The following is a 25167-nucleotide window of genomic DNA, read 5'->3' on the forward strand; positions in this document are numbered from 1 at the left end:
CGGAGTCTGAGAACCAAAATAATACTGGAAATCCTGTCCATCGACTCTGCCTCCTGCTATGAGAGTACAAATCTGAGCAAAGGTGAGGTGAGCGGCTGGTGGGGCGAGATCTCCATGAGTAAGTCTCCTCCGAAAAGCTGCCATCATCCTGGATCGTCTGGAGATGAAGCGACGAGTACGTCCCCTATGTAACAAGATCCTGCGGCGTCTACAAACCATCTCATATGTACATCCACAGGGTGGAGGCATGTGTCCTGTGTGAGCTCTGACCTCCTCGTGCTCCTCCTGGTCTCTGTCCTCTGGTATAGCGTGTGCCTGAGCTCTATCAGGCTGGGCTCTATCACGCTCCGGTCTGTGCTGATGGTCTCTGAGGTAGTCTCGTCGAAGCATAGTGGCCTCCCTGACATAAAGAGCTAGGCAATGCTGATCCTCGTAGTCCATCACTCGTGAGAGAGGTCCAAAGCCATCTGTGAAGAGACAGTGGAATCTACCTCTGAGCTCATAATATAGCGGGCATCTGCAAATGAAGTGCTCCTCTGACTCCACCTCTCCCATGGTGCAACAAGGGCAGATCCTGGTCTCTCGGCCTGGTCGCCGTCCATCCTCCATGCGTCGCATCCTAGCAGCCGAGAGAGAGAGAGAGAGAGAGTAGTTCTTATGTGTACCTTCTTAGAGGACATTTTATATGTGTACCATCCTCTTTTAGATCCCTAGTCGTTCAAGAGATGCATAGTAGTCCTTATGTAGAGCATAGAGGTATTAGAGGAACCGTTGCTACTATTGAAAGATATTTTTATTGGCAAGGATTGGGAAAGAACATAACTACTTTAGTTGAACAATGCTTAATTTACTAGAAAGTTAAGAGGGATCATGGCAAGACACTTGGATTACTTCAGCTATTGCCTATACTAGTGAAAGATGGGAACATGTCACTATGGATTTTGTGTTAGGATTTCCAAAGGCTAAGGGACAAAATAAGCAAATTCTCATAGTTGTAGATAGACTTAGTAAGCAAGCGCATTTCATTCCGGGTAAGAGGAGCATCATTGCTATAGAACTCGCTAAGTTATTCATTAGGGAATCTTTAGATTACATGGATTATCTAAGTCTATTAAATCAAACAACGATCCTAAGTTTCAAAGCCATGTTTTGGGATCATATGTGGCTAAGTCCTTCCTACACCAGTTGCACATTTAGGAGATCAGATTTTGGTTGTTGATCAGTTTACTGATGATGTGCAAAGGTACTCACACAAGTTAAATGGTATATATAGCAGGCTCAAGAAGTCTACAAGAAGGCTGTGAACAAGAAGCTGAAAGATGTACAGTATCATAAAGGAGATTGGGTTCTTTTGAAGATTGACAAACGGCGAATAAAGATAGTCCAAAGAAATACAAAGTTCGTGAAGCTAGAAGTCAAGTAGTACTATGGACTTTTCTAGGTTTGAGAGGTCATACATTGACACTGTCTGCTAATTGGAAGGTGAGAAATGGTTTCCATGCTACTATTTCGAATCCATTTAAAAGTGAACCGCCAGTGAGGCCCATTAAAGAATAAGAACTAGGACTTGTAGATGGGATAGAATTACTTGTTCTGAAACGTATACTATTCCATACATAGATCACGATATTTGCTAAAGTTCAAAGGATATCCTACTCAAGATGGACAATGGGTTGATGAAGAGCATTTTAAGGATTACCTACACTTATTGAAGGGCTATTCGAAGGGACATAAATGAGGCCATCTGCTTCCCTAAGCAAGAGGGCATGTCACGACATGATTTTTGTATTAGATCTTAGTGGATCATTCTAGGGAATCTGTGATTACCCTATGGTTGTAATATTATATATTGCATTAATTCATGGTAGGCATAAAAGTTTCTTAGGATAAGGGTAGAATAATGGGGTATGTGCAAGCAATCTGATCCTAAGAGACATGAGAGGTTTACCCTCTTGCATCATGCATAGTGCGTTGTGGAGGTATTTTGCATGCATATGTTGTGGCATGCATGAGCATGTAGAAGAGTCTTCACAAAAATACACTCACGTGGGCCCTTCTTCCACCCCATTTGGAAGGCCAATCCATCTCAATTTCTATAACATTATCCAACATGAGCATCCTGCATTTATGGTTGTGATAATATCTGCATGTGCTCCCTCATAATCTATCTTTGGTCCGGACTGTGTGATACTGTGAAGCAATCACTCATGCTGCCAAGGAAAAGTGTGGTACCTTGCTAGATCCTTTGCTGAAAGGATTCCATATTAGTAAGGCATCACGAACAGGGTGCCTACTCTAAAATCTCCTCTCCGAAGGTTCCTAGTAATACCTTCATGCTGGAAGAGCCCAAAAGACATAGGAAGGTGTCTCTTTCTATGGGATCTCCATAGACCTCTTAAAAAATAAGTTTTAAGGGGACGGGTGATGTCAAATCTCTTCTAGAACGTTGTGGGGGTATCTCTTGGTGGGAGACCATTGCATATCCGAAACCAGAGATCTCTTGGGTACTCTGGAGTATGTAATAAAAATTGGTATTGCCTCAAGGAGCTGTGCCATCAATCCATCTCCACTAATTTGGGTCCCAAGATAAGTGCTGAAAGGGACAGCTACCATATAGCCAAAGTCGCCATGATTTACAGTCCAAAAGAGGACGAGGGGCAATAATCAAATGCCATCATTGAATCCAATGACTCTAATAGTTTGGATAATGTTGTCTTGGATGGGTTGCTAAGAGAGAACCTAGAAAAGTCTTCAATCCTCTTGAGTTGCATAAAGAACAGTGTCCCTCCTCTATGCGAAAGTATGCAAATAATGGTATGGATAATGGTCTCTTGGATGGGTTGCTAACAAAGAACCTGGCAAGTCTCCAATCCTCCTGAGCTGTAGAAGAATTGTGTCCCTCCTCTATGCCAAAGTATGCAACTAAGCTATAGGGCCTTTATATGGTATTTAACGGTCTAGAGGAATAGCCATGTCAATTTGCACTATGCACCTGCGAGCATCTCTAAGATCGATGAATGCTCTCTGAGCACAAACTATAAATGTTCGCGTCAGAACCACCAAAGTATGTTGACAACCCCAACAGTAAGCCCAACTCATCCAAAATGGTATCATTCCACAAATGGGCTGTGTTAGTTAATCTCACCCTATTTCTGTGTAAGTGAGCATCTAATCTGATGCCCTGCTCTCACAATCACTGCGAGTAGGGGAGTCAAGGCAAGTCTAGTGAACCTCTGTGACAATCTATCTTGTGCTTAGCATCCAATCATCTCCTCTTGGGACACTAGGGGAGTCTAGTGAACCTCTGTGTAAATCTATCTTGTGCTCAACATCCAATCATCTCCTCTAGAAGGGGTGCAAGCCGAAATCTTGTGGGGTGACTCCTTCCAATTGCCTGGTACAAAAGCTTTGATGACAAGCTTACCTAGTAGGGCTTTGCACTGAATGTGTGGATAAATAATGTTGGTCCACCCTTATGTGTAGGTACATAGGGGTATTCTAGGTTACTGTGGCTCTGGTATTAGAAGAACCATCGGATCTTGACTAACGTAGTCCTTAACCAACATCCTTAGCTGGCCAAGGCGAAGGAGGAATATACCAGGAAGATGCAATGCCCTCCAAGCCAAATCTAGAGTAGTATTACTCCAGTAGAACAATCTCCTCCTTGTAGACTCAAAGACTGAGCAAACACATAAGGGGCTGATATCCATACCTACCTGGCAGCCCAAGTACCTAGTTGTAGAAGCTCTCTCAATCCTAGTAGAGCCAAGTTCCAGTGCCCAAAGCACTGTGTCGACATCACTGATCCAAAAGCCTCTAGAGTTGTGCTAATTGATAGAAGGTCATGTTACCAAGGAAAAGGTCTCTAAGGCAATCATCAAAGAGTGTAGATCCCCATCAAAAGCCTCTAGGAATTCTTATCTAGGCGGGGAGATTGGCTCTTCTAGGTCATCTATTTGATTGGACACACAAAAGCTGCTTGGAATTTTGTGAGACGATGCAAGCCTTTCTACACGGGACCTTGAATGTGTCCAATTGGTCATATATATAACTAAACACATTTTACAGCTTGTTTGATATGGAAAAGTTTCCATTTCTGATGCATAATTGCTGTGAACTTTGAGAATCACATCCATCATTACATTTTGGCTTTATTATAATTGTCACTTGTTCTTAGAATGTGATCATGTTTAACATTCAGATATTAAACTAGATTATGGTGTGGAACAGACTGTAGCAACTTATATTTTATCATCTTTTCAAATGCAAACATCTCTCACAATGAAAGTCAAAATTTAATATGTCACAGGTGGTATTGAAATTCTCAGACTTGGTGGAGTATTTGACTGTTGCAGATGTCTTCATCGAGTATATCCTCCAGTGTTGTGCGGTAAGAGTAGATATTCTGAATTTGATATTTGCTTTTTTTTCTTCAACTTCCACAACTCAAAGGACTGCTAACGTTTACTGGTGTTTAAATTTGAAGATATCACCCGAGAGTAATTACTTTGTGATGCATAGTTCAAGATATTCCACTACTCACTATTAAAATACTTTGCTTGGTAAATGTTTGAAGGAGGTGATGTTTACATGTTGTTCATAAGTCAATTGTTAAGGTATAGGAAAAATAGGTCTAAGGTGAATTGTTGGTTGTGCGATGTTGACCTTACTCAGCTATCTGCAATGCTGTGGCTCCTCTTTATCTTTTAGAAGTGGGTAACTGGAGATGATGATACTACCAGTTTGTGATTCAATTTTCAATATTTGTTTTATGTTATCATATTGCATAAGGAGCACACCTTGATTGCTGATCCTGATGGGCAGAATAAACAGGTTGCAAAATATGAAAATGTACTGGATGATACTACAATCTTGAGCAAAGCTTGTTTGAGTGCAGTGACTTGTATGTCAAAACATAAATGTCTTGGAAGGGAGAATAAGGAGAAAGAAAGTTTATTAAAGTCTTTGGAAGACCGATGGGTCTATGAGACTCTGAAAATTCTGATACAACAGGCTGTGGTAGTGGAGCTACTAAACGAGCATCCATACCAATGCAAAATGCAAAAATGCAAAATGGCAATACTAAGTCCTAAGTACAACATAGTTATGTCGATGGTCGACTATATATCAATCTCAGCATCGTCATCAATATCATCATCATCATCGGCAGCAGCAAGATATCAGGATGGATGTGGCAGTGGAGGCATGAAGTCGGCAATAGAGTGCTGTCGGCCACTCAGAGGTGCGGTCCTGGCACGTTTCCTGGTCGTAGCTCTGCGTTTGACCAAGGCTACTGTGACTATATTTGTGGTCATAGTTGCAACCATATTTGTGGATCTTTCAAAGGTTTGCTATTTTCAACGTTTGAAAAATGTTTGACTGCAATATTCATTATTTTTGAAATGTTTTTCTAATGAGCCTGCTGTGTTAGTTGAGAAACCCCGCATGAACTTTTGATAACTTACTATACACGAGTTCGGATGAAATACAAAGGACGGCAGAATTGAAATCACTAACAAGGGAGATAGTATATTCTTTTTTTTTTTTTTCAAGAAAGAGACTTCTATTAAGTAAGAGAAAAAACCCGCGCGAGCAAGCTCAAAGCGGAATACATCATGTAACCATGAGGATAAATAAACCCCCTCAAAATGAGGTAGAAAACAACCAAGGCTGAGGCTGAAAGTGCTACCTCAACCCTGTAAGAGTCTCAGAGAAGAAAGGAGAATCCTTCCATTCCTTGAAGAAAGAAGCCCTCCTAGCTGAGGCTGCACGGGAGTCTCCCTGCATGCTCGTCCACACGGCCATCAAAGTATGTATGGTGTCTGTCCAGATACTAGCCAATGTGTGCGAGGGATGAACCTGAGTTCCCTCCAATGCCTCTGTGCATCTGGCTCTCCAGATATGCCAGGCTGCTATGCTCGCCAGTATCTCCCAAGAGGTATCCACAGAGGCATGTACTGCTGCAAAAGGAAGGTGTGGTACCACATCCAAAGAACATGACTCAACTTGATGACGTCGAATCGAAATGGCCCGAGAAGAGTCATGTCTCTCATAAAAGACCTGAGGCCCAGTAAGAGAAAGCCAAGCCACTGAGCCCTATGTCATAAAGAATGGGGAGTGCACAAAGTGACTGAAAATCCTGGCTACCCCCATCCAAATCATCCTCGCCTGTTTGCAATCCCATAAGCAATGCTGAATCGTCTCCAAAGCAGAGAGGCAATGAGGACAAGTAGGGTCGGCTCTGAATCTGGATCTCCAAATGTTCACTGCAATCCCACCATGGATAGAAAGCCAAAAGAAAAGAGTGATCTTTCTATTCTTGTGGGATTTCCAGAGTCTCCTCCAGAAGCACCTCTGCAAATCCGCAGTGATATCAAATGCCTCCCAATGAGGAACTCTGGAAGGTCTCCAACCTCTACTACTGAGCTGGAATCTCCTAGCATTACTGACCATGTAGCGAAAGCAGGGGATGCTTTTCTCTCAATGCCCTACGTCAATCCACTCCCACTCTCCAGGGTCCCACTGCAAATACCTAATGGAAACTCTCCCGTAGAGCCAAAGCCTACAGCATCCAGTGGAGAGAAGCCAGGGGTCTGGGTCAAGAAACCACTCTGAGTCTGATCCCTGCTCCAAAAGACCTACAACCCTGATAGGCTGAAAGGCAGACTCAAGTAAGATGTCCTCTGTGGACTTGAACAATCTGCCACCATCATGCACATAAAAAACCAAGGCATCTCCATGTGTATCTCGAAAGGCCAAAACCTGAAGAGGATTACCCCCTCTCGTAAAAGCATCTGCCCAAGCGGAGCAAGTAAGAGGCATATCATTTGTGTCTACCCAATCCACTGGAAGGGCTGCCTCAATCTGCAAGATCCTCCCTGCACTCCCTCTGATTCTTTTTTTTTGGGGGGGAGGGGGGGGGTCAATAATCGGCCCTAAAAGGTAAAAACATGGTGAATCAAATGTAACTTTGAAATGTTATTTCCTAACATGTTGGATTCAAATATTTGGAAAGAATGACAATCACACATGATTGCATCATGCTGAATTTGTGCGACTTGAGTTTAAAGCTTTCCTTAGAAACGGCGAACCAGCCTGTACTAGACTGCTCATCTAATATCTGAATGAAACTGCCTGCGTGAAGTCCAAAATAGGGGGGCTCAAGAAGTTGGCCTTCTTACAACTCATTGCAATGGGACATTGAAGAAGTGGCTCTAATCTGGTATGCCATGATCAAGGGTATAATACTACTGAAGTTATTGGCACCAAAGATATCTGCTGTGGGTGGTTGAGCTGAGTACATCTTTGCATAGAACTTGACTACTACCTTTGTTGCATGAGATTGGAGTGAGCCATGATCACAATGAAGATTATTGGATGGGTCAAAGCCTTTCTAAGTTGCCCACAACAGGAGGCAGCAGGACTCTTATCCAAAATAGTCTACTCCCAATTACTTTATAGCAAATCTACTCAGTTCCAGCCCATTTCTTTATTTTTCTGCCCAAAAAGGTATGTCTATTAGGTATGACCAAATAAATGGAAATAGGAAGTATATTGTGAAAAAATAACTCTCATAAATCAAGTAGAGAAAGGATGAGGTGGGCGTAAGAGTGCAATTGCCATGAGGGTTCTGTGATAGTTAACAAGACTAGCCAAAATTGGTTTATTTCTTTTCCTCCCTTGAAAAAGACTTCTATTAAGCATGAAAGAAACGGCTTAGCGAAGAAACTCAAGGCATAGATACATCATGTGGGGCATGAAAAACTTGTGGTAAAACACCACTAAAAAAGTCCAAGCAAAGGAAAAACCTAAGAAGGACCAGGATTATGGCTAGAAATTCCACTTCATGCCTCTAATGATCTCATAAAAGAAAGGACAACAACTTTCTGAGAAAAGTCATCCTCATGGCCGAAGTAGACCTAGAAGATCCTTGCATCCTCAACCAGAGAGCTATCAGGCTGTATTTAATATTTGTGCAAATACCAGCCAAGGTATGAGCTAGGTGGACTTGGGTGTCATCAATAGCCTTAGTGCATCTAGATCTCCAAATCAGTCAGGTAGTGATGTTTGCTACAATCTCCTAGCTAATATTCAATGATGCATGTGCAGGGCTATATGGAGAGGCAAGTACGTCATGAAGTCAATAGAACTATACATCGTGATGCCGAAACCGATAGCCCAAGAGAGTCCTGACTCTCATAAAATACTTGAGGCCGGATAAGTGAAAGCCAGGCCAATAAACCTCAAGTAATGAACAAAGTGGAGGAGGAAAACTTGCGCAACAATTTTGCTAACCTAGTTCAAATGATCCTGGTCCAGTTTGCACTCCGTGAGGAAGTACTAAAGAGACTCACTAGACGATAAGCACCGAGGACAAGAGGGATCAGCTTCAAACGATCTCTCCATTGATTCATTGCAATCGCTCCATGAATAGAAAGCCAGAAGAAGAGAGTAACTTTTCTATTCCTGAGTGATTTGCAAAACCTCCTAAAAAAAGATCTATTAATCTACAAGGTGATCAATGGTGAGCTTTGGAAGGTCTGCAGTAGTTTGAATTTTTCTCAGCATTACTTACTGCGTAGTCAAAAGAAAGAAAGACCCTTGTGTTGTTCTTTGTTACAATCCACTTCCAAAACACACACTTTTTTTGGGGTGAATAATGCATCCCTAAACCATATTATATGGCAGCCAAAGGAAAAATCACAAATCACCTCAGCTGAGTGGATCCCTTTGAAACTTAAAAAGCCAACAAGTGGTGAAAGACCTTTGACCAATATATGCTTTCAGCTCTTAAGGAATTGCCCTGCAAAGAGTCATGGCCATGCCATTCCATGCATTATTTATGTCAATCTGGGACTGATCCCAAAGAGGAGCAATGGCATGACAAACCAGCTCTTTATATGCATCATGCTCCAAATGACTATTATTAATAATGAGTCTTTTTTGTGGTAACCTGTAAAATGGCATGTCATGGAAAGACAATTGTAGCCATTTTTTTTTTGCCGAAAAAACAGTTCTAATTATATTACTTCGAGAACAAGATACAAGAGGTCAGCTTATAGCTGACGGGCTGCGTTCACAAACCGGACGCAGCCCAAAAGGTAGCATAATAAATCATACTCTCACGGAGGAATATGCTGAGTGTGAATGAACAGCCATCGGGGTGGTGAGTAGTGCCACCGAAGGCCCTGCGTAGTCTGCTCGAAGAAGAGGCTCTGTGAATCCCAAGCCTGGAGGAAGCGTCTCCGCTTCTCCTGACCAGCCCGGGAGTCTCCCTGAATCTGGTCCCACTGGCCTCTGAGGGTATGAATAATCTCACTCCAAATCTCCGCCATGATCTGGGCAGTCGATAAGGAGGTGCCACCGAGGATCTGCGCGCAGCGCGAGGTCCAGATGTGCCATCCTGTAATGCTGCTGATAATCTCCCAGACTGGCTGCCTCTCCCGAACTCCTGTATCAGCCTCTGCTAGGTGCTGTGGGATACCCTCGAGCGGCCCCCACGTCCCCTGTGTGATAAGGAAAGTGGGGTCCTGCTGGCATGCCTCGAACAAGTGATGAAGACCAGGTGCGGTGCTGCACCAACAGAACGCGCCCCAAGTGATCACTCCTAGCTCTGGTGCTGCACGAGTAAGAAGCCCGAAAGTCCACCTCCACACTTCCTGGGCGCGCATGCAGCTCCACAGGCAGTGTTTTGGTGACTCCTCATCCGCATGGCAAATCTGACAGCAACCGTCCTGGCCTATCTGCCTCAACCAGCTCCCCACTGGAAGACCTTTGTGGGTAAGAAGCCACAGGAAGTACGAGATCTTCCGCGGCCGCCAGCTCTCCCACAAGGCCTTCCAGAAAGCCTGCAAAAAGAACCTGGAAATACCCTGTGCGTACCAGCTAGGACGCTGGGTGGGGGGGCGGCTCTGCATCCTCCCGAGAATTCGCCTGCCCAGAGTCGTGCTGTACGCGAAGAAGGAAGTCTGCCCCTGTCCTGTCACAATCTCTGGCCACCACCACTCTCCTGGGTCCCACTCAAGCTCTGACAAGGCCCGCCCCTCCCAGAGCCAAAGACGCCAAAGCTGCAACTGGTCCTGCTCGATACTAGGGTCGGTATGCCAGACCTTCCCCAGAAGGCCTACGACCCTAACCCTCTGCCACGGTAGTAGGGGGTCAATGAGCGCATCCTCTCTCCTGAGTCGTCCGTCCCCTGAAACCGCAAAGAAGGCGATAGAGGAGTCATCCAAACGTCCTGCGACCACCAGTGGGATGCCACGGGGGGTGAACTGTCCCAGCCAGTGGGTGTCTCCAGGCATGAGGACCTGAGGCTCAGGTGGAGCCAACCAAGCGGCTGGGATCGCTCCGTCGATCTCCGTGCGTCTCGCCTGGACTCCGCGTGCACCTCCCGCTGCGTCTGCCAGATCGGCCATCTCCAGATGTCTGTACGTATCCCTCCAAACTCGAAGGGACCGGGCTGGCCCCCTCATCCAGCCGTCCCACCTGATATGTGATCTCTCCCCCAACTGAAGGCCCTCGGCGTCTCTGACCTGCCCATTCCAGACGAGCGGCTGGCGATCGATCTCCTCCTGACAGCTGGGCTGGGACTGAATGAGACTGAGACGGAGCCGCCTCCAAACCATGAGGAGGCTACGAACGAGTGGGGAGCGGGGCTGAGTGAGCGGGGCGGAAGTGAAGATCCACCTGAAGGACGGTAGCCACTCTCCACCTCGGCGCGGGACACAAGAGCCGACTCCCTGCTGGAGTAACAATTGTAGCCATTACAGAGCATGACCCACAATTTGCAAGTGAGAGCATCATATTGCCACACATTGACCATATACCAACGGTCAAAGCATGCACAGTAAGGAAACTGTGAATTATGTTGAAATGTAAAGCCGAGGTACATAGACTTTAATTCCTTTCAAAGATCAACAAGATTGAGCTGCAATAGTAATTGAAACCATTGTTGCCTTTCAATGGCCATCAGGTGGGTATGCTAGAACTGTTATCCCCTTGTTAGGGAGCATTATTGAAATCACCACAGAGAAAAGCATGATGTCTATTGTGATATTGTTGCATAGTTTTCCAAATCTAGTTTTCCAAATCAGAGCTCTTCGATTAGAAGATTGAGGTGCATAAACTGAGGCAAATTCAAGTATCTCACCTTGAATAAGACAGTGCATAATAATCCACTTGCCTGCCTTATCATTGGAAGCTGCAACAACAGGCTGATAGAAATGCTTTATAAGAAAGACAACACCAGAAAAAGAATGTTCCCCTGCATAAAATATATCATAACCAGCAAAATGTCATGGCTTTCGTGCATACATATGCTGATTATGCTCTTGAAAAGCCACAATATGAGGCTGCAAATCATGAACATATGCCAGGAAGTTTCCATTTACGGGTGTCACGTAAACCCTGTACATTGAGAGTCAGGCATGTGATTTGATCAAGCATATTTACAGACATTTTGTACAGCTATATACAGCTGAGAGATCATGTAATTGAAAAGATCAAGATTGCATTTCCACCTTAGGGTCATGACCTTTTCCGTGAGGTGAAACATTAGTCTGATGAGAGGACAATAAGCTAGCAACTTCTTCTTCTCCAAGAAATAATGTATGACTGGTTGTTACAACAGCCCATGTAATGGGTATTCCTAAATTTTCAGCAAGGGTATCCAAGTCCGAGGAGGTGGAGGTTGTCTAGGCGAGATAATTTTCCTCGAAGTCTGCCAAGATCCAGTGTTGTTTTCCTTGGCTTTAGATGGAGAGGGAGAGGATATTGAAACAATGGGATTTGCATTTGAAGCAACTTGTGCCTTCCCCTTATCCTATGAAGTAGTGGCAGGTTTAATGCTCTTATTTTTAGCCATAGAAGGACCAAGAGCATCCTTATTTTGTACTGAAGGAGGAATGACATCTGGAGTTATTTTATGTAAGACCAAAGGGAATTGCGAAGAAATGTGTCCAAACTTTTTGCACTCAAAGCATGCACCTGCAAAAAGTCCCCATTTGAGCTTGGAAAAGGCACTCCCCATAGCCACATTACTAATTGTAACAGAGTAGGATTCAGGAGTAGGGATATTCATCTCCCACAAAATACAAAATCTGTTGGAATTCCCATTTGGCCTACGTGGGCATACGACCTTCCCTATGAAATTTTAGCAGAAGAGAGGCCAAGCATTGAGGAAAGTCAACCACCTCCACCTAAACAAGACAACGATGCTTGATCAAGGATTGATAATCCTTGGTAGGGGACGAGGGTAAGACATGCACCATTTGCTGCCCATACAAGAGTGGAGAGTGGAGAGTGGAGAGTGCACAGACGTTGACACTCTCGCTTCCTTTTGGGCAGAGATTATTTTCACTCTTAGGAGTCAGTGGGAGCGGTGTACAGGCACCTCTTTGGCAGCTCGTGGGAGACTTATATCCTTCATGAGGACATGGGACTGCTCTTTATTTTTTCACTTGACCCCTTTTGGGATGTCGTGGCATTTTAGACCACCTCCATGGCTTTTTTGCCACATTGTTGAGGCTAGGGATAGAGTACTTTCTCTCCCACCTGTTGTATGATTTGTTTTGAATGGAATATATCACTCTTTAAAAAAAAAAAGCATTTTTTAATGCTGCTCGTCCACCATAATAACTTCAAAAAAACCCTCTGCAGCATTGTGCATTTTACGGACAAAACAACCTCCTAAAGTCTTTGTCAGCCAATTGCCAACATCTACTGTAGTAGGCATACGACCCGGAAAAAAGAATATGACGGCATGCTTGGCATATTCACATACATGATCTACAATTTCATCAACCTCCAGCATAATTCCAACATTAGGAGGAGGATCCTTCCAATCCCGACGTGTGTCTTCAAAGCCTTCATGCATAACATCGAATGCCAACCATTCCTCATGAGAGAGATAAACATGGTCATCGTGACTCATAGCTTGCTTTTGTGTCTTGTTGAGAGCCAATCTTTCTTTGCTGAAAGTCTTCTCAAATTCATAAGCCGCCATGTTGTTGAAAGGAAAGAAGAATTCACAAATGTGAGTGGAAAGTCGCACCGAAAAGGATGAACGACAGCGTGAAAGAGGTCTATAAGGGAGGAGAAAAGAAGCATATAAACAGGGCGAAGGATATGGATAGGGCAAAGGCCAAAGATCGTAAGGCGCTCCCTCTATAAGTATAGTTGTGTTTGTACACCCAAGATGCATTGGGTTTGAACATCCTAAATATTCACACTTATGTGTAGCTTGCAAGCCATGCTAGTGCTCACCGTTTTGGAGCAACGTCAGCCCAAGACAATTATGCTTTCTTGTATGATAGGTTCTCTTTGTATAGAGGCCTTAGGCTATTGGATTCTTGCTATTTCAAATGTTATTTTCATGGTCGCATTCCTTGGTGTCCTTTTTCTACCTATTTGATTCATGACTAGCAGTAACTCCTGGCTATAGCTATAATCAAATGTTTGGAGTTTCCAAACGTTTGAAAAGTAAATATAGGTGAAGTTTCGAAATGTGCTCTAAGATTTTATATCATAATTTCACTAAGAATTATGCTTCACTGCATATTTTGACATACTACCATTACATATAATAACACACAGCTCACAAGCTACAAATTTCATTCGATACTTTTAAACAAAAAACTAGACTAATTTGAGCTTTGACTGTTAAAGAACGGGCTTGGGCTCATACGTAATAAGGATCGCTATTGGGCAGATGCGGGTTTCATCCCATCACCTGAGGATTGATACAAGAAGAGCATCACGTATATCCAGAGAGCAGTAGATTTGCATGCTATGCACTTAAGAGTGAGTGAGACAGAGGAGCACTTATTGTTGGAGAGGTCCATTTTAGACAATTAGTGTGTTTGAGACAATTGTAACAATGCAAGAGAAAAACAAGTACGGTTCGCTACTTCTCATAATATGCTGTAAAGATAACTCATGCCTCATTCATAGGAACATGCTTCAACCACTTGCAAACATCCTTTATGGTATTTTGTTTGTTACTAAGCACTTCATAAATAAGAGGATCAAACATAGATGAAGCTCTTTGTATATTTTGAGGAAAATCTGCTATAACATTACTACAAACACAAAACGAGTATTAGCTTGTTGGGTTTAATTCAAGGGAAAGTTAGCATCAAACCTGAGGATGGCTGTATTGACTTTAACATTAACTTCTTTCTTAGGATTCAAAGATATTAAAATCATCTTTTCACTAAATTCAAAAATATGAGGTTGTTGTCGAATTTACAGCATAGCGTTAAATGAACTTTCAATCTGTTGCATTAGAGCCATATTTTCATGAATCATCTTACTGAGAAAAGTGATCGTATTCTTCTTCGCTTGCTATGTCTTCTATATCCAAATATAAAAAAGTTATGAGATTTACACATCCCAAATAAAGACTTTGTTAAACAAGCATAGAAGTAAAAAGATAAGGTTTCATACGTGCTGAAATGTAGTCATATTTTCAAGTTGTGTCCCAACGTTAAGAATGGTGTTTTCATTGTACTGAAATGTAGTCATATTTTCAAGTTGTTTCTCAACGTTAACAATATTGTTTTCATTAGACTGAGTCTCTTCTTCTCTTGGAGGATGTGTTGCTACTTTACTTGCACGGTCTTTGTCAATGGTAGCAATTATGTGCTAAATACTCTCAGTCCGAAACATTAGTAGATCGTCCTCTGTATATGATTCTATTTTAACAGGTGACTCCAAATAAAAAATTCCAACTAAGGAACATGCAGTTATATGCAACTCTCTACTCACAGCCATGCCCATCTTTTTTACTCTATTGGTAGACGTCGTTTGAAATCTACTTAGTCTTGTTGCTCTCTTGTTGTTCTAATAGTAGATACTAGCCGATATGCAGCACTGTCTATCATGACATATGAAACAAATTAATATGTCATCATCATAAGATATAAAATAAGAAAGTAACAAAAATATTAAGAGAATAATAATCTTGGCGTCTTGGCATGATCGCCTGCTATTAAATTCATAAACCACAAACGATTGTCTTCAAGGTCCCAAGCGCTTGACTCCAATGTGAGCTACATGATCGAATTAAAAACGATTATTATTTGACATAATTTTATTAAAGAAATAGTAAAAATAAGATTGGAGTTGATACTTACTCCTCATGATACGGCATAAAGATGACTCGCACCTGATTTAAATTTAAAGGGTTTAACTAAGTATAAATATCTTGTATCGTCGTTTGAATGGAGGTAATTATAGAGAAAAAAAAGGAATCGAGCATGTATACACGATTTTGCATTGCACTAGAATACTGAGATATAACTACACTGCATCAACAAATAAAGAAATGTTAGTTCATTAGATTTTATTAAAAGATTGAAGTAGTAATTAAAGAAAAAAATAGTATTAAACTTGATGATGTCCACAATAAGATTGTCATTAATATCTTTTATACGATCAGAGAGGATTGAAACCTTTTTTGTACCAAATCTCAAATACTGAGGTTCTTTTTTAAAAATGATCCTGACATCAAATAAGCTTTTCATTTTATCAAATGTAGCCAAATTTGCAGAATGGATCAGAATTATAGCTTGTATTCTATGTTCTGCTTTTTTATCGTGTCTTCAAGGCTCTTCTGTTCATGGGATTGTACGATCAAAGTTAGAGACGATTGCACTGCTGAAGTAGAAGGGAGTGCCTCAAAATCTCTACCCATTACTAGTGTAGTATTGAAGTCATCAATTTCTTCTATTTCTATTGCATGCAAACAAGCACGAAAGATTAGATTAATTATCTTTAGATTTAAATCTTTTTAAAAAAATGATACTTAATTTAGAAATAGAGAGTTCATACTGCTATGTATTGTCGTTGTGGCCTTTTTATATAACCATGTGAAGCATAATTATCATGATGGAAAGCACTATCATCTTTCTCTTCATCCACCAACCTCTCTATGATCGGGTCATGCGAGTCAATCTTTTAATCATTATCATGTGGGACATTATGATCTTCGAGGTCGTCATCCATGTCATCAGTCTCCTTGTGCTCTATGTCTTTTTCATAGCCCGTAATTAGATCCCCTTGAAGCTAAAAATACGCCATGAAATGCTTGTTTTCAATAATATATGTGGAGTATCATTTTCTGGAGAGATCCTCAAATAAATATCTCATCGTGCACAAGATGACACTATTTTATTAATGAAGTTATGGATCTCATTGCCTCCAGATCCTCAAATAGATATCCCATCCTACATAAGATGACACTATTTTATTAATGAAGTTATGGATCTCATTGTTAGAAACTTCATTGATAAAGAATAGTTGGGACTTGTCTCATGCTGACTCATTGTTGATGAAGTCATCTTCTGAAACTCCTCTGTAGTTTAGAATTTTTTCAGACTCTGACGTAACATATACACTAAATTGAAAGATGTGCATATTTATCGGCATCCTTATGTCGTTGATCTGTCTTTCTACATATGCAAGCATATGTTGTGGGATTTCTTTTCTCATGTAAGAGGTTACTACTTCTAATCCATCTTCATCATTTTTTATCCACTTGTTTGCCGATAGCTTTACTGTGGCTATTGAAAAAGATGCTATATGCTTGATAACATTATAGTCAATATTACAATGACTAAGTGGGATGTTTATCTATGTCAACAAATATTGAATGGCATTATTCACTACAGTACGTCTCATTTGTACATTGAGGCATTTCTCCATGCAGTGGTCTTTGTCTTTCTTTCCGAAAAATCATTCTTTTTTTAAAAGTTTTTGTGCTATCATGGATGCATACTTGTCAGGTAGGTACTTTAGAGACGTGCATATTGTTGAGCATGGAGAATTGACTTACGAAGCTCCTTTGTTTGTCTCGACGGGAAAGTCAAAGGTGGTGGATAAGAACGAGTTGACCGTAAGGATGTGGAGGCCTCTAAAGTGCCTAGCTGACAAGTATGTATCCATGATAGTATAGAAACTTTTAAAAAAAGAATGATTTTTCGGAAAGAAAGACAAAGACCACTGCTTAGCTCCTTTGTTTGTCTCGACGAGAAAGTCAAAGGTGGTGGATAAGAACGAGTTGACCGTAAGGATGTGGAGGCCTCTAAAGTGCCTAGCTGACAAGTATGTATCCATGATAGTATAGAAACTTTTAAAAAAAGAATGATTTTTCGGAAAGAAAGACAAAGACTACTGCTTGAAGGAATGCGTCAATGTGCAGGTGAGACGTGATGCAGTGAATAGTGCCATTCAGTATTTGTTGACAGAGAAAAGCATTCCACTTAGCCATTGTAATGTTGAGTATAATGTTTTCAAGCATAAAGCGTCTTTGTCAACACCTACGGTAAAGCTATCGACAAACAAGTGAATAAAAAATGATGAAGATGGATTAGAAGTACTAACCTCTTACATGAGAAAAGAAATCCCACAACAGATGGTTGCATACGGAGAAAGACTGATCAGAGAGATAAAGATGCCGATAAATATGCACCACAGCTTTTAGTTTAGTGTAGATGTTACGTCTGAGTCTGGAAAGCTTCTAAACTACGGAGAAGTTTCAGAAGATCACTTGATCAAGAATGAGTCAGCATGAGACAAGCTCCAACTATTCTTCATCAATGAAGTTTCTAGTAATGAGATCCATAACTTTCTTGATAGAATAGTTTATACCACCATTAACAAAGTGACAATTTGTAACATTATCGTTTTTGTTGACAAACAATACAAAGAAAGCATGCAGGTTACTCTAGAGCGAGCATGTTCTTTAAATTTGAAGATCTATAGTAGTATCTATGCCGCAAAGAGAGGCAAGAAAGAATATGGCATAATAATTCAATCTTTTGAATCATTCTTCTTATGTATGCGGAGTCCCAATCGTGATGACTCCTTACAAGAGACCTTACAAGAGAACATAAAAGGAAATTCAAAATGTTTGCAATTGGTGCTAGAAGAACGAGATATTCTCAAGTTTATACCTTATTAAAAAAACAACTACGGAAGTCCCATAAAAGTAGGAGTCTCCTGCTTACCATGGTGGAGAATTTGCTGTTGGCATGTTGGAAGGTCATCATGTGCACGATGGGATATCTATTTAAGGATCTCCTCAGAAAATAATACTCCACATATATTATTGAAAACAAGCATTTTATGACGTATTTTTAGCTTCAAGCGGACTTAATTATGGGCTATGAAAAAGAGATATAGTACAAGGAGACTGATGACATGGATAAGGATCTCGAAATTTATAATATCCCACCTGATGATGATTAAGAGACAGACTCGCATGACCTGATCATAGAGAGGTTGGTGAATGAAGAGAAAGATGATAGTGCTTTCCATCATGATAATTATGCTTCACATGGTTATATTATGAACTCTCTATTTTTAAAATTAAGTATAATTTTTTAAATAAGATTTAAATTTAAAGATCATTAATCTAATCTTTCGTACTTATTTGCATGTAATATAAAGAGAAGAAATTGATGAATTCAATACTGCACTAGTGAAGGGTAGAGATTTTGAGGCACTCCCTTCTACTTCAACAGTGCAATCATCTCTAACTTTGGTCGTAGAATCCCATGAGCAGAAGAGCCTTGAAGACACGATGAAAAAGCAAAATAGACACAAACATAGAATACAAGCTATGACACTGATCCATTCTGGAAATTTGGCTACATTTGATAAAATGAAAAGCTCATTTGATGTCATGATCATTTTTAGAAAAGAACCTCAGTATTTGAGATTTGGTACAGAGAAGGTTTCAATCCTCTCTGATCGTATAAAAGAGATTAATCCTCTCTTAGGGCAATCTCTGGTGAATTGCCCCGAGGATCTGCAAATCCTGCACTGGTCCTGCCGACCTGGAACCTCAAATCTCTGGCGGAAGAAGGACCCATCGGGTTGTTGTAGCGTGATGTGGTCATTTGAAATATTAGGGTCCTGGACAATGACCCTAACCTTGGGTACCCCATCCATCCTAACCGCCTCAGCAGCCGAAGAGGGCTCGCCAGGAAGAGGGGAGATCTCTGCTATCAAACTAAACCTCTCGCCAATAACTAAAAGAAGCCGGTGATAAACTGAGGGGAGACCAGGGAACCTGATGAAAACAAAAACTCCCTGCTTGTCCTCTTCAACTGGGTTAAAGCCCAGTTAAAAGGGAAACAAAAAAATCCTCCTGTAGCCTAGAAATAGAAACCCGGCATGTAGCAAGTTTCTCGTGACGTCCGGGGAATCTAGGCACACCTGAAAGAAACCTTGTCCCAACAAACGATCATCCTTAAGGTGGGGGGCGAGCTCCTGAGGAAGCGCTGCAAGCATCCAATCTCTAGCTTGTGACCTGGAGGGGTGGGAGCCATGGATGCGTGCAAAGAGAGTCGTGGAACACTCATGCTCCAATTCCTTTTGCAACTGCTGTAGCTCATCGTTTGAGAAAGTGACGGTTCTCGCGGTTGGTGTGGGCGGTAACGGATTGACTGAGTGGAAACCCATTCGTCAATCGAGGTGAAAAAGACCGATTCAAACGCAAGGCTGAACTTCGTCCGCTTTCGTGTAGCCCATGAGACCCCTAAAGGATAAAAGGGTACTTCAGATGAGGGAAGAGGGTGAGAGAGGATGAGCAGAGGAGTCGTCAGTAAAAAGGGGGGGCAGCAAGAGGAGAGGAGGGAGAGGAGAGGAGGGGGGGAAAGAGGAGAGGAGGAGTGGAGGAGAGGAGGGGAGGAAAGAGGAGAGGAGGAGTGGAGGAGCAGCAGGTAAGGTGGAGGGGAGGAAAGAGGCAGCGTGCGGGGGGAGGCTGCAGCAGCGCGGGGGGGCTGCAGCAGCAAGGGAGGGGAGTCGGGGGGGAGGGGAGGGAGAAGGCGGGGGGAGCAGCAGGTAGAAGAGAGAGGAGGGAAGAGGTAGCACGTGGGGGAGGAGGCAGCGCACAAGGAGGGGCTGCAGCAGCGAGAGGGAGGGGAGTCGGGGGGGGAGGGAAGGGAGGGGGCAGCAAGGAGGGGAGGGGAGGGGAGGGAGGAGAAGCAAGGAGTGGAGGGAGGGGGCAGCAAGGAGGGGAACAAGAAGGAGGGCAGCAGTAGCAGCAGCCTTGGGGAATCTTTATACTTTTATGTTTTAATAAAGCCGTTATTTGGGATGTGTAAATCTCATAACTTTTTTATATTTTTATAGCAGGAGGAGGATATAGAAGACATAGCAAGTGAAGAAGAATATGATGTAGACTATTGTCTTAGTAAGATGACTGATGAAAACATGGCTCTATTACAGTATATTGGAAGTTCATTTAACGCTATGTTGTAAATTCGACAATAACCTCATACTTTTAAATTTGGTGAAAAGACGATTTTAATATCTTTGAATCATAAGAAAGAGATTAATGTTGAAGTAATTACATCCATCCTCAGGTTTGATGCAAACTTTTCCTTGGCTTTATACTTTTGTAATTTGATTAAACCCAACAAGCTAATACTCATTTTTTTGGTTGTAGTAATGTTATAGCAGATTTTCCTCGAAATATACAAAGAGCTTCATATATGGTTGATTCTCTTATTTCTGAAATGCTTAGCAACAAACAAAATACCATAAAGGATGTTTACAAGTGGTTGAAGCATGCTCCAATGAGTGAGGCACGAGTTATCTTTACAATATATTATGAGAAGTAAGCAGCAATCCTACTTGTTTTTTATCTTGCATTGCTAGAGTTCTCTCAAACACCATAATTGTCTGAAATGGAGCTCTCCAACCTTCTAGAAATACAATAATTGCTAGAATCGTCTCAAATACAATTGTTTTTATCAGGAGCTCTCAACCTACTTCAGATAGTACATGATACGATATGATATGATATGATATGATATGACATGTTTTGTACTTGATTTTGCTTGAGCTATTTAGCTCTTTATTTCAGCATAGTACTCAACAAGGGCCTTAGCGCGCCCTTTGCTCCAGCCCTTTATGGCTTGTATGAGTTTTTTACTTTTGGTGTATTCCGCACTTTGTCCCATAGGCCCGCGAGGCCTCTTGCGGACGTCAATATATCTTTCATTTCTTTTTTTCTTTCTTATCTTTCAAGATGAAAAGTACCTCCATGCCTGCTATTAATTTTTTCTCAAATATATGCATTCCATTCTGAATTGCCCTCCAATTCTAGGCTGAATATTACTAGCATGACATTATTCCTTCAAGTGTGAGGATCAATTGTTTGTGTGTTTGGATAATTGGGACTCTATGTTGACTTGTATATGAAAGAGTTGACAGAACATACTATAAAAATCGATGTGTCTTTGAGGACATCCATCATTTGAGTAAGAGAATGATATAAGCTTCCATTTGTGCTTATCTGTACACTCATCCAGCTTTGAGAATAAACGTGTAAGTAGGTTCGAGAGATGGCATCCATTCTCAACATTACTCTTTCTAATCGTGTGGATCTTATAATGTATGCTTTAATCATCTAGAAGGATCTTGCTAATTTAGCTAGCACTTCCTTGTGTAATTGAAGTTTTGTTTTCTTGAGCTCTTGAGGAATCCTTTAGTGGACAAGAAACTTCCAGCCTTTCCTATTGTCTCCTATATCTTACCCTCAGTACTGCGCTGAATTTTTTTTTGAAGTCTACGAAGTGGGTCGTGCTTGCCTATTGCTTTGTCTACAATGCTTATTGATGCCTCTATTGTGCAATGCTTCAATTTTTGACACCAGCAGAGATGCACAAGTGTCCGAAGGCAGGTCTTATCGAGCTTGGCTATTAGATTGCTAACCATAATTTGCTTATAGTTATCTGCATCTTTCTTGTCTCTCCTATTTTGAAAATATGGATGATCTTATTAGTTAGCATGTGTCAGATACATGACTTGGGTAATTGTAGTTATAGTGTACTAGCATCTTTAATACTCTCATTCTCGTATATTGTGATCACTTTGTGTGTTGTATTGACAAAAGTTTGATGACAAGTTTAATGTCAAAAGTTTGATTGCATGTAATGGTATTAGTGTAGAAGCAGTAATAGCATGCAAATATGTTAGAGTGAGTACCTGCATTGGTGTTCTAGTTAAGTTTGAATTGATGATTATGGTGAATGCTTTTGTATAATGTAAATTACATCTTTTAATGAGAGAGATTGTAGGAAAGTGAACTTAATGTGCTGCTGCGGGACATCACAAAGCATTTGACAAAGGCACAAGCAACTGAGGAAGCTATGGCGATTCTGGAGTCCATTGTTTTCAAGATCATGACATACATCCCAGATTTAACACATTTACTTTCTATGGTGATGAGTTTTCTACATGCTATCTTTTCATCAATCCCAGGAAGCTATATCAAAATGTGAACTTCACTACCTGATGTTCCATCTTTCTTTCGATTAGCATTACAAATATTTGTGTGCTTGTGTTGGTATTCTTGCAGCCTTACGTAGTAAATATTCTAGACACTCTTGATGGAGATGCACGCAATTCCGTCTACAAGCGAATCTTAACACACGTTTCTAGGTGAGTAACCTTTCAATGCATTGATGAAATTTTGCCCAAGAGGGAATATAAAATGACAGCTGATCAATCTGCATTTCTTTTCTTTATGTCTCGTGTTGTGGACATTTTTGTTGCAGAGATAACCAACGTATACATGATCCAGTTACGAGGCATTTTGTCTTTGAACTTAGTAAATCTCTTCACAAATCCTTGGATAGCCTGAGCAGTGAGGATGACCAAAGACAGATTGCACGGTTGATTTGCCGTTTTGTACAGCTGGTACTCTCTATCTATAGATCAGCTTCATGGTTGAATTGTTAACAAAAATAGGTGCTGAATTATACAAATATAGCTATGATAAAACTCTTTTGTAAATTTATGATTGTCTGCTCAGGTGGACTTTGGACAAGATTTGGAGCAACACCTTTCCTTCCTCGTGGATTGCCGTGGCACATTTTTCAGCATGGAGCTTGTGAGGGTATTTCTACATCTACTTTAATCATTTCAAGATAAATTTAAAGGCCTTCCAACATTGAAGAGGTAAAGATCCCTCAAGTTTCAAATGGCTGAAATTGAATCTGTAACGGTCAAAGTGTTTACATATGGAAATTATGATCAAGGAAGTAGTGTGAAGCTTGGTACTAACAGACCATAAGTAATTTCATGTTTGACCATAAGTAATTTCCTTTTCTTTCTTTTTCCAGAAAAGAAAGAACCTTCTAAATTGTGCTTTGTAAGTTTGCATGACATCAGCCACATCTGCAAGGGCAGGGACAAGGAAGAAAGACCATCTGCTTTGAAGCCTGTTTTTCAGGCAGGGTTGCATAAATGTGTGTACCATACAGCCTGAGCCATATGGAGCATTCCATATGTGTACGGAATAGGTATGGAATGCGTACCTTGTCTGGAAACTAGATTTAAAAGAAATATAGAAATGCCATACAGCCAGACTATGGTGTGGCACTGCTGCTTGCAACCTATGTTGGCCTGCTCCAGCTTGCTCTAGCCATACAATTGGCACTTCTCCAGCCTGGGCTGACATTTCTACGCTGCCAGCATCATGTTCTCATGTTGCCCCTCCCAAATCCCCTTCTGGGCTGAATTGGGGGCTCTTGGCAGACACACATCCCTTTTCAAATCTCCTTTGAGGCCTCTTCTCGAAGTTGCCTGGTCTTCTCCTTCTTCATCGCCTCTTCTACTTCCCTCTGAGGCTCTCCTCTTTCTTCACACCTCGTCATCCCTCTTCTTGAATTTAGAGGGAAGCGGCCTGGAAGCCCTTTGAGATTTGAAGCTTTGAAGCTGGCATCCCTCACACGTGCTGCATTACTTTAGCAGGTGAGCAATTCAAAATTGCTGCATGTTTTTGCTCTTTCCTTGGCATTATCATAGTGGGCATATGCATTCTATTTTGCATGCATGTCTGTAATTTTCAGGTCTAAATTTTGGTTGCACTTGGACTTTAGGGAGACACCGTACCAAAAGTCCAACGTCTTTTATGGGAGAAGCACACCATAATTATTGAGGACAATGTCAAAGGTTCGGGTGCCACACAATGGCATTGTTAAGTATTGTGGCGTTGTAAAGATGTGTACTATTACACTGGTCATGTGCCACATGTTTAAACATAGTGGAAGAGGCATTCATGGTTGCAAGAAAATATGTCAAGAGGATGCAGATGCTGTCATAAATGAAAATCTTGAACAATTCAGGGATGACTCTGTTGGCACTTCTTTCCTCTAGTAGACCTTGTGGGGAGATACTCTTTCCCTAAGGTTCAAGGTGGTGGCAATACCATGTCACTTGGCGCGATTGCATGCAAGGATGGAGTGGATATGCATAGGCACTATTCTGCTCCCCAATCGGTTTGAGGTTTACACACAGCTCCATGAGAGTCGGAACTCGTGACTTCTGGCAGCAGCATGAAGACACCCTTGTGCTGGGTGGTGGCTTAGTTCGATCGCCGCATACTGCTGGCGAACACTAGCCTTGACTCTTGAAAACTGTTTGGAGGTGCCGTTGGCAGGGGTTGCCCTCTTCTTCATCCATCTATATATTACAGGACTAGTTTTCTCTATTGAGAGTGTGTCGTGCTGCTAATGTATGTTGTGAGAAAGCATCTATGAGCTTATGTAGCGGATTTATTAGACTGTGTGTTAGTCTATGTCGTCATATTTACTCTGAGATTTCGGTATTCAGGTCCGACTGTGTGTTGCCTTTATTTGGTAGATTTCTATAAGCTTTTGTGGCGCAGTGTTGTTCCGTTGTACGCTGCAGCAAGCACCGTAGTCGTTAGGTGTCTTGAGTCTTTGTCTAGTCACCATCTTTCATACAATCAATAGCAGTTGACCTTTCATGTGGAAATTTCTCTATTTCATATGATTGGAAGTAATTTGCATTGAAGGATAGAACACCTACGTCCTAACTTATGCCTTGAAAGTCAACAACTGGTATCAGAGCCGTCCTTCCTCGAGCGTGTGGTCTACTATTGTTAGTTCACATGGAGAATCAGTCGAAGTCTTCGTCAAAGTCTGGTCTACTGGATACATCAATAGTCGAATTTGATGGTATAAATTTCCCTTCATGGTAACTGGTGAATAATGTGAAGATTATGGGAGAGAAGGAAGGAGTCTCACTTGCGGCTTTCTCACATACACAATGGGGGATATACACACAAAGGTGGAGGCTGAAAACAATTTTCCTTACCAATGGGGGAATACACACAAAGGTGGGGGA

At 41.6% G+C, this 25167-nt stretch overlaps 1 protein-coding gene across 2 annotated transcripts in view; it reads left to right on the forward strand.

Moving 5' to 3' along the window:
- LOC147895332 (uncharacterized) overlaps positions 1 to 25167 on the forward strand; it is a 212144-nt gene that overhangs the window by 91577 nt on the left and 95400 nt on the right. For both annotated transcript variants that reach the window (XR_015542004.1, XM_087383874.1), the window contains exons 11-15: positions 4310 to 4390; positions 22092 to 22235; positions 22373 to 22455; positions 22572 to 22713; positions 22829 to 22912. Coding sequence is in view for 1 of the 2 variants with exons in the window: in XM_087383874.1 (XP_087240000.1) it covers positions 4310 to 4390; positions 22092 to 22235; positions 22373 to 22455; positions 22572 to 22713; positions 22829 to 22912 (534 nt within the window). In the remaining variant the exon portion in view is untranslated. The remainder of the gene's footprint in view (positions 1 to 4309; positions 4391 to 22091; positions 22236 to 22372; positions 22456 to 22571; positions 22714 to 22828; positions 22913 to 25167) is intronic.

This window comes from Dipteris shenzhenensis, chromosome 13 (genome assembly GCF_047967505.1).
Source record: "Dipteris shenzhenensis isolate YYH24624 ecotype China chromosome 13, Dip_SZ_1.0, whole genome shotgun sequence".
NCBI lineage: Eukaryota > Viridiplantae > Streptophyta > Polypodiopsida > Gleicheniales > Dipteridaceae > Dipteris > Dipteris shenzhenensis.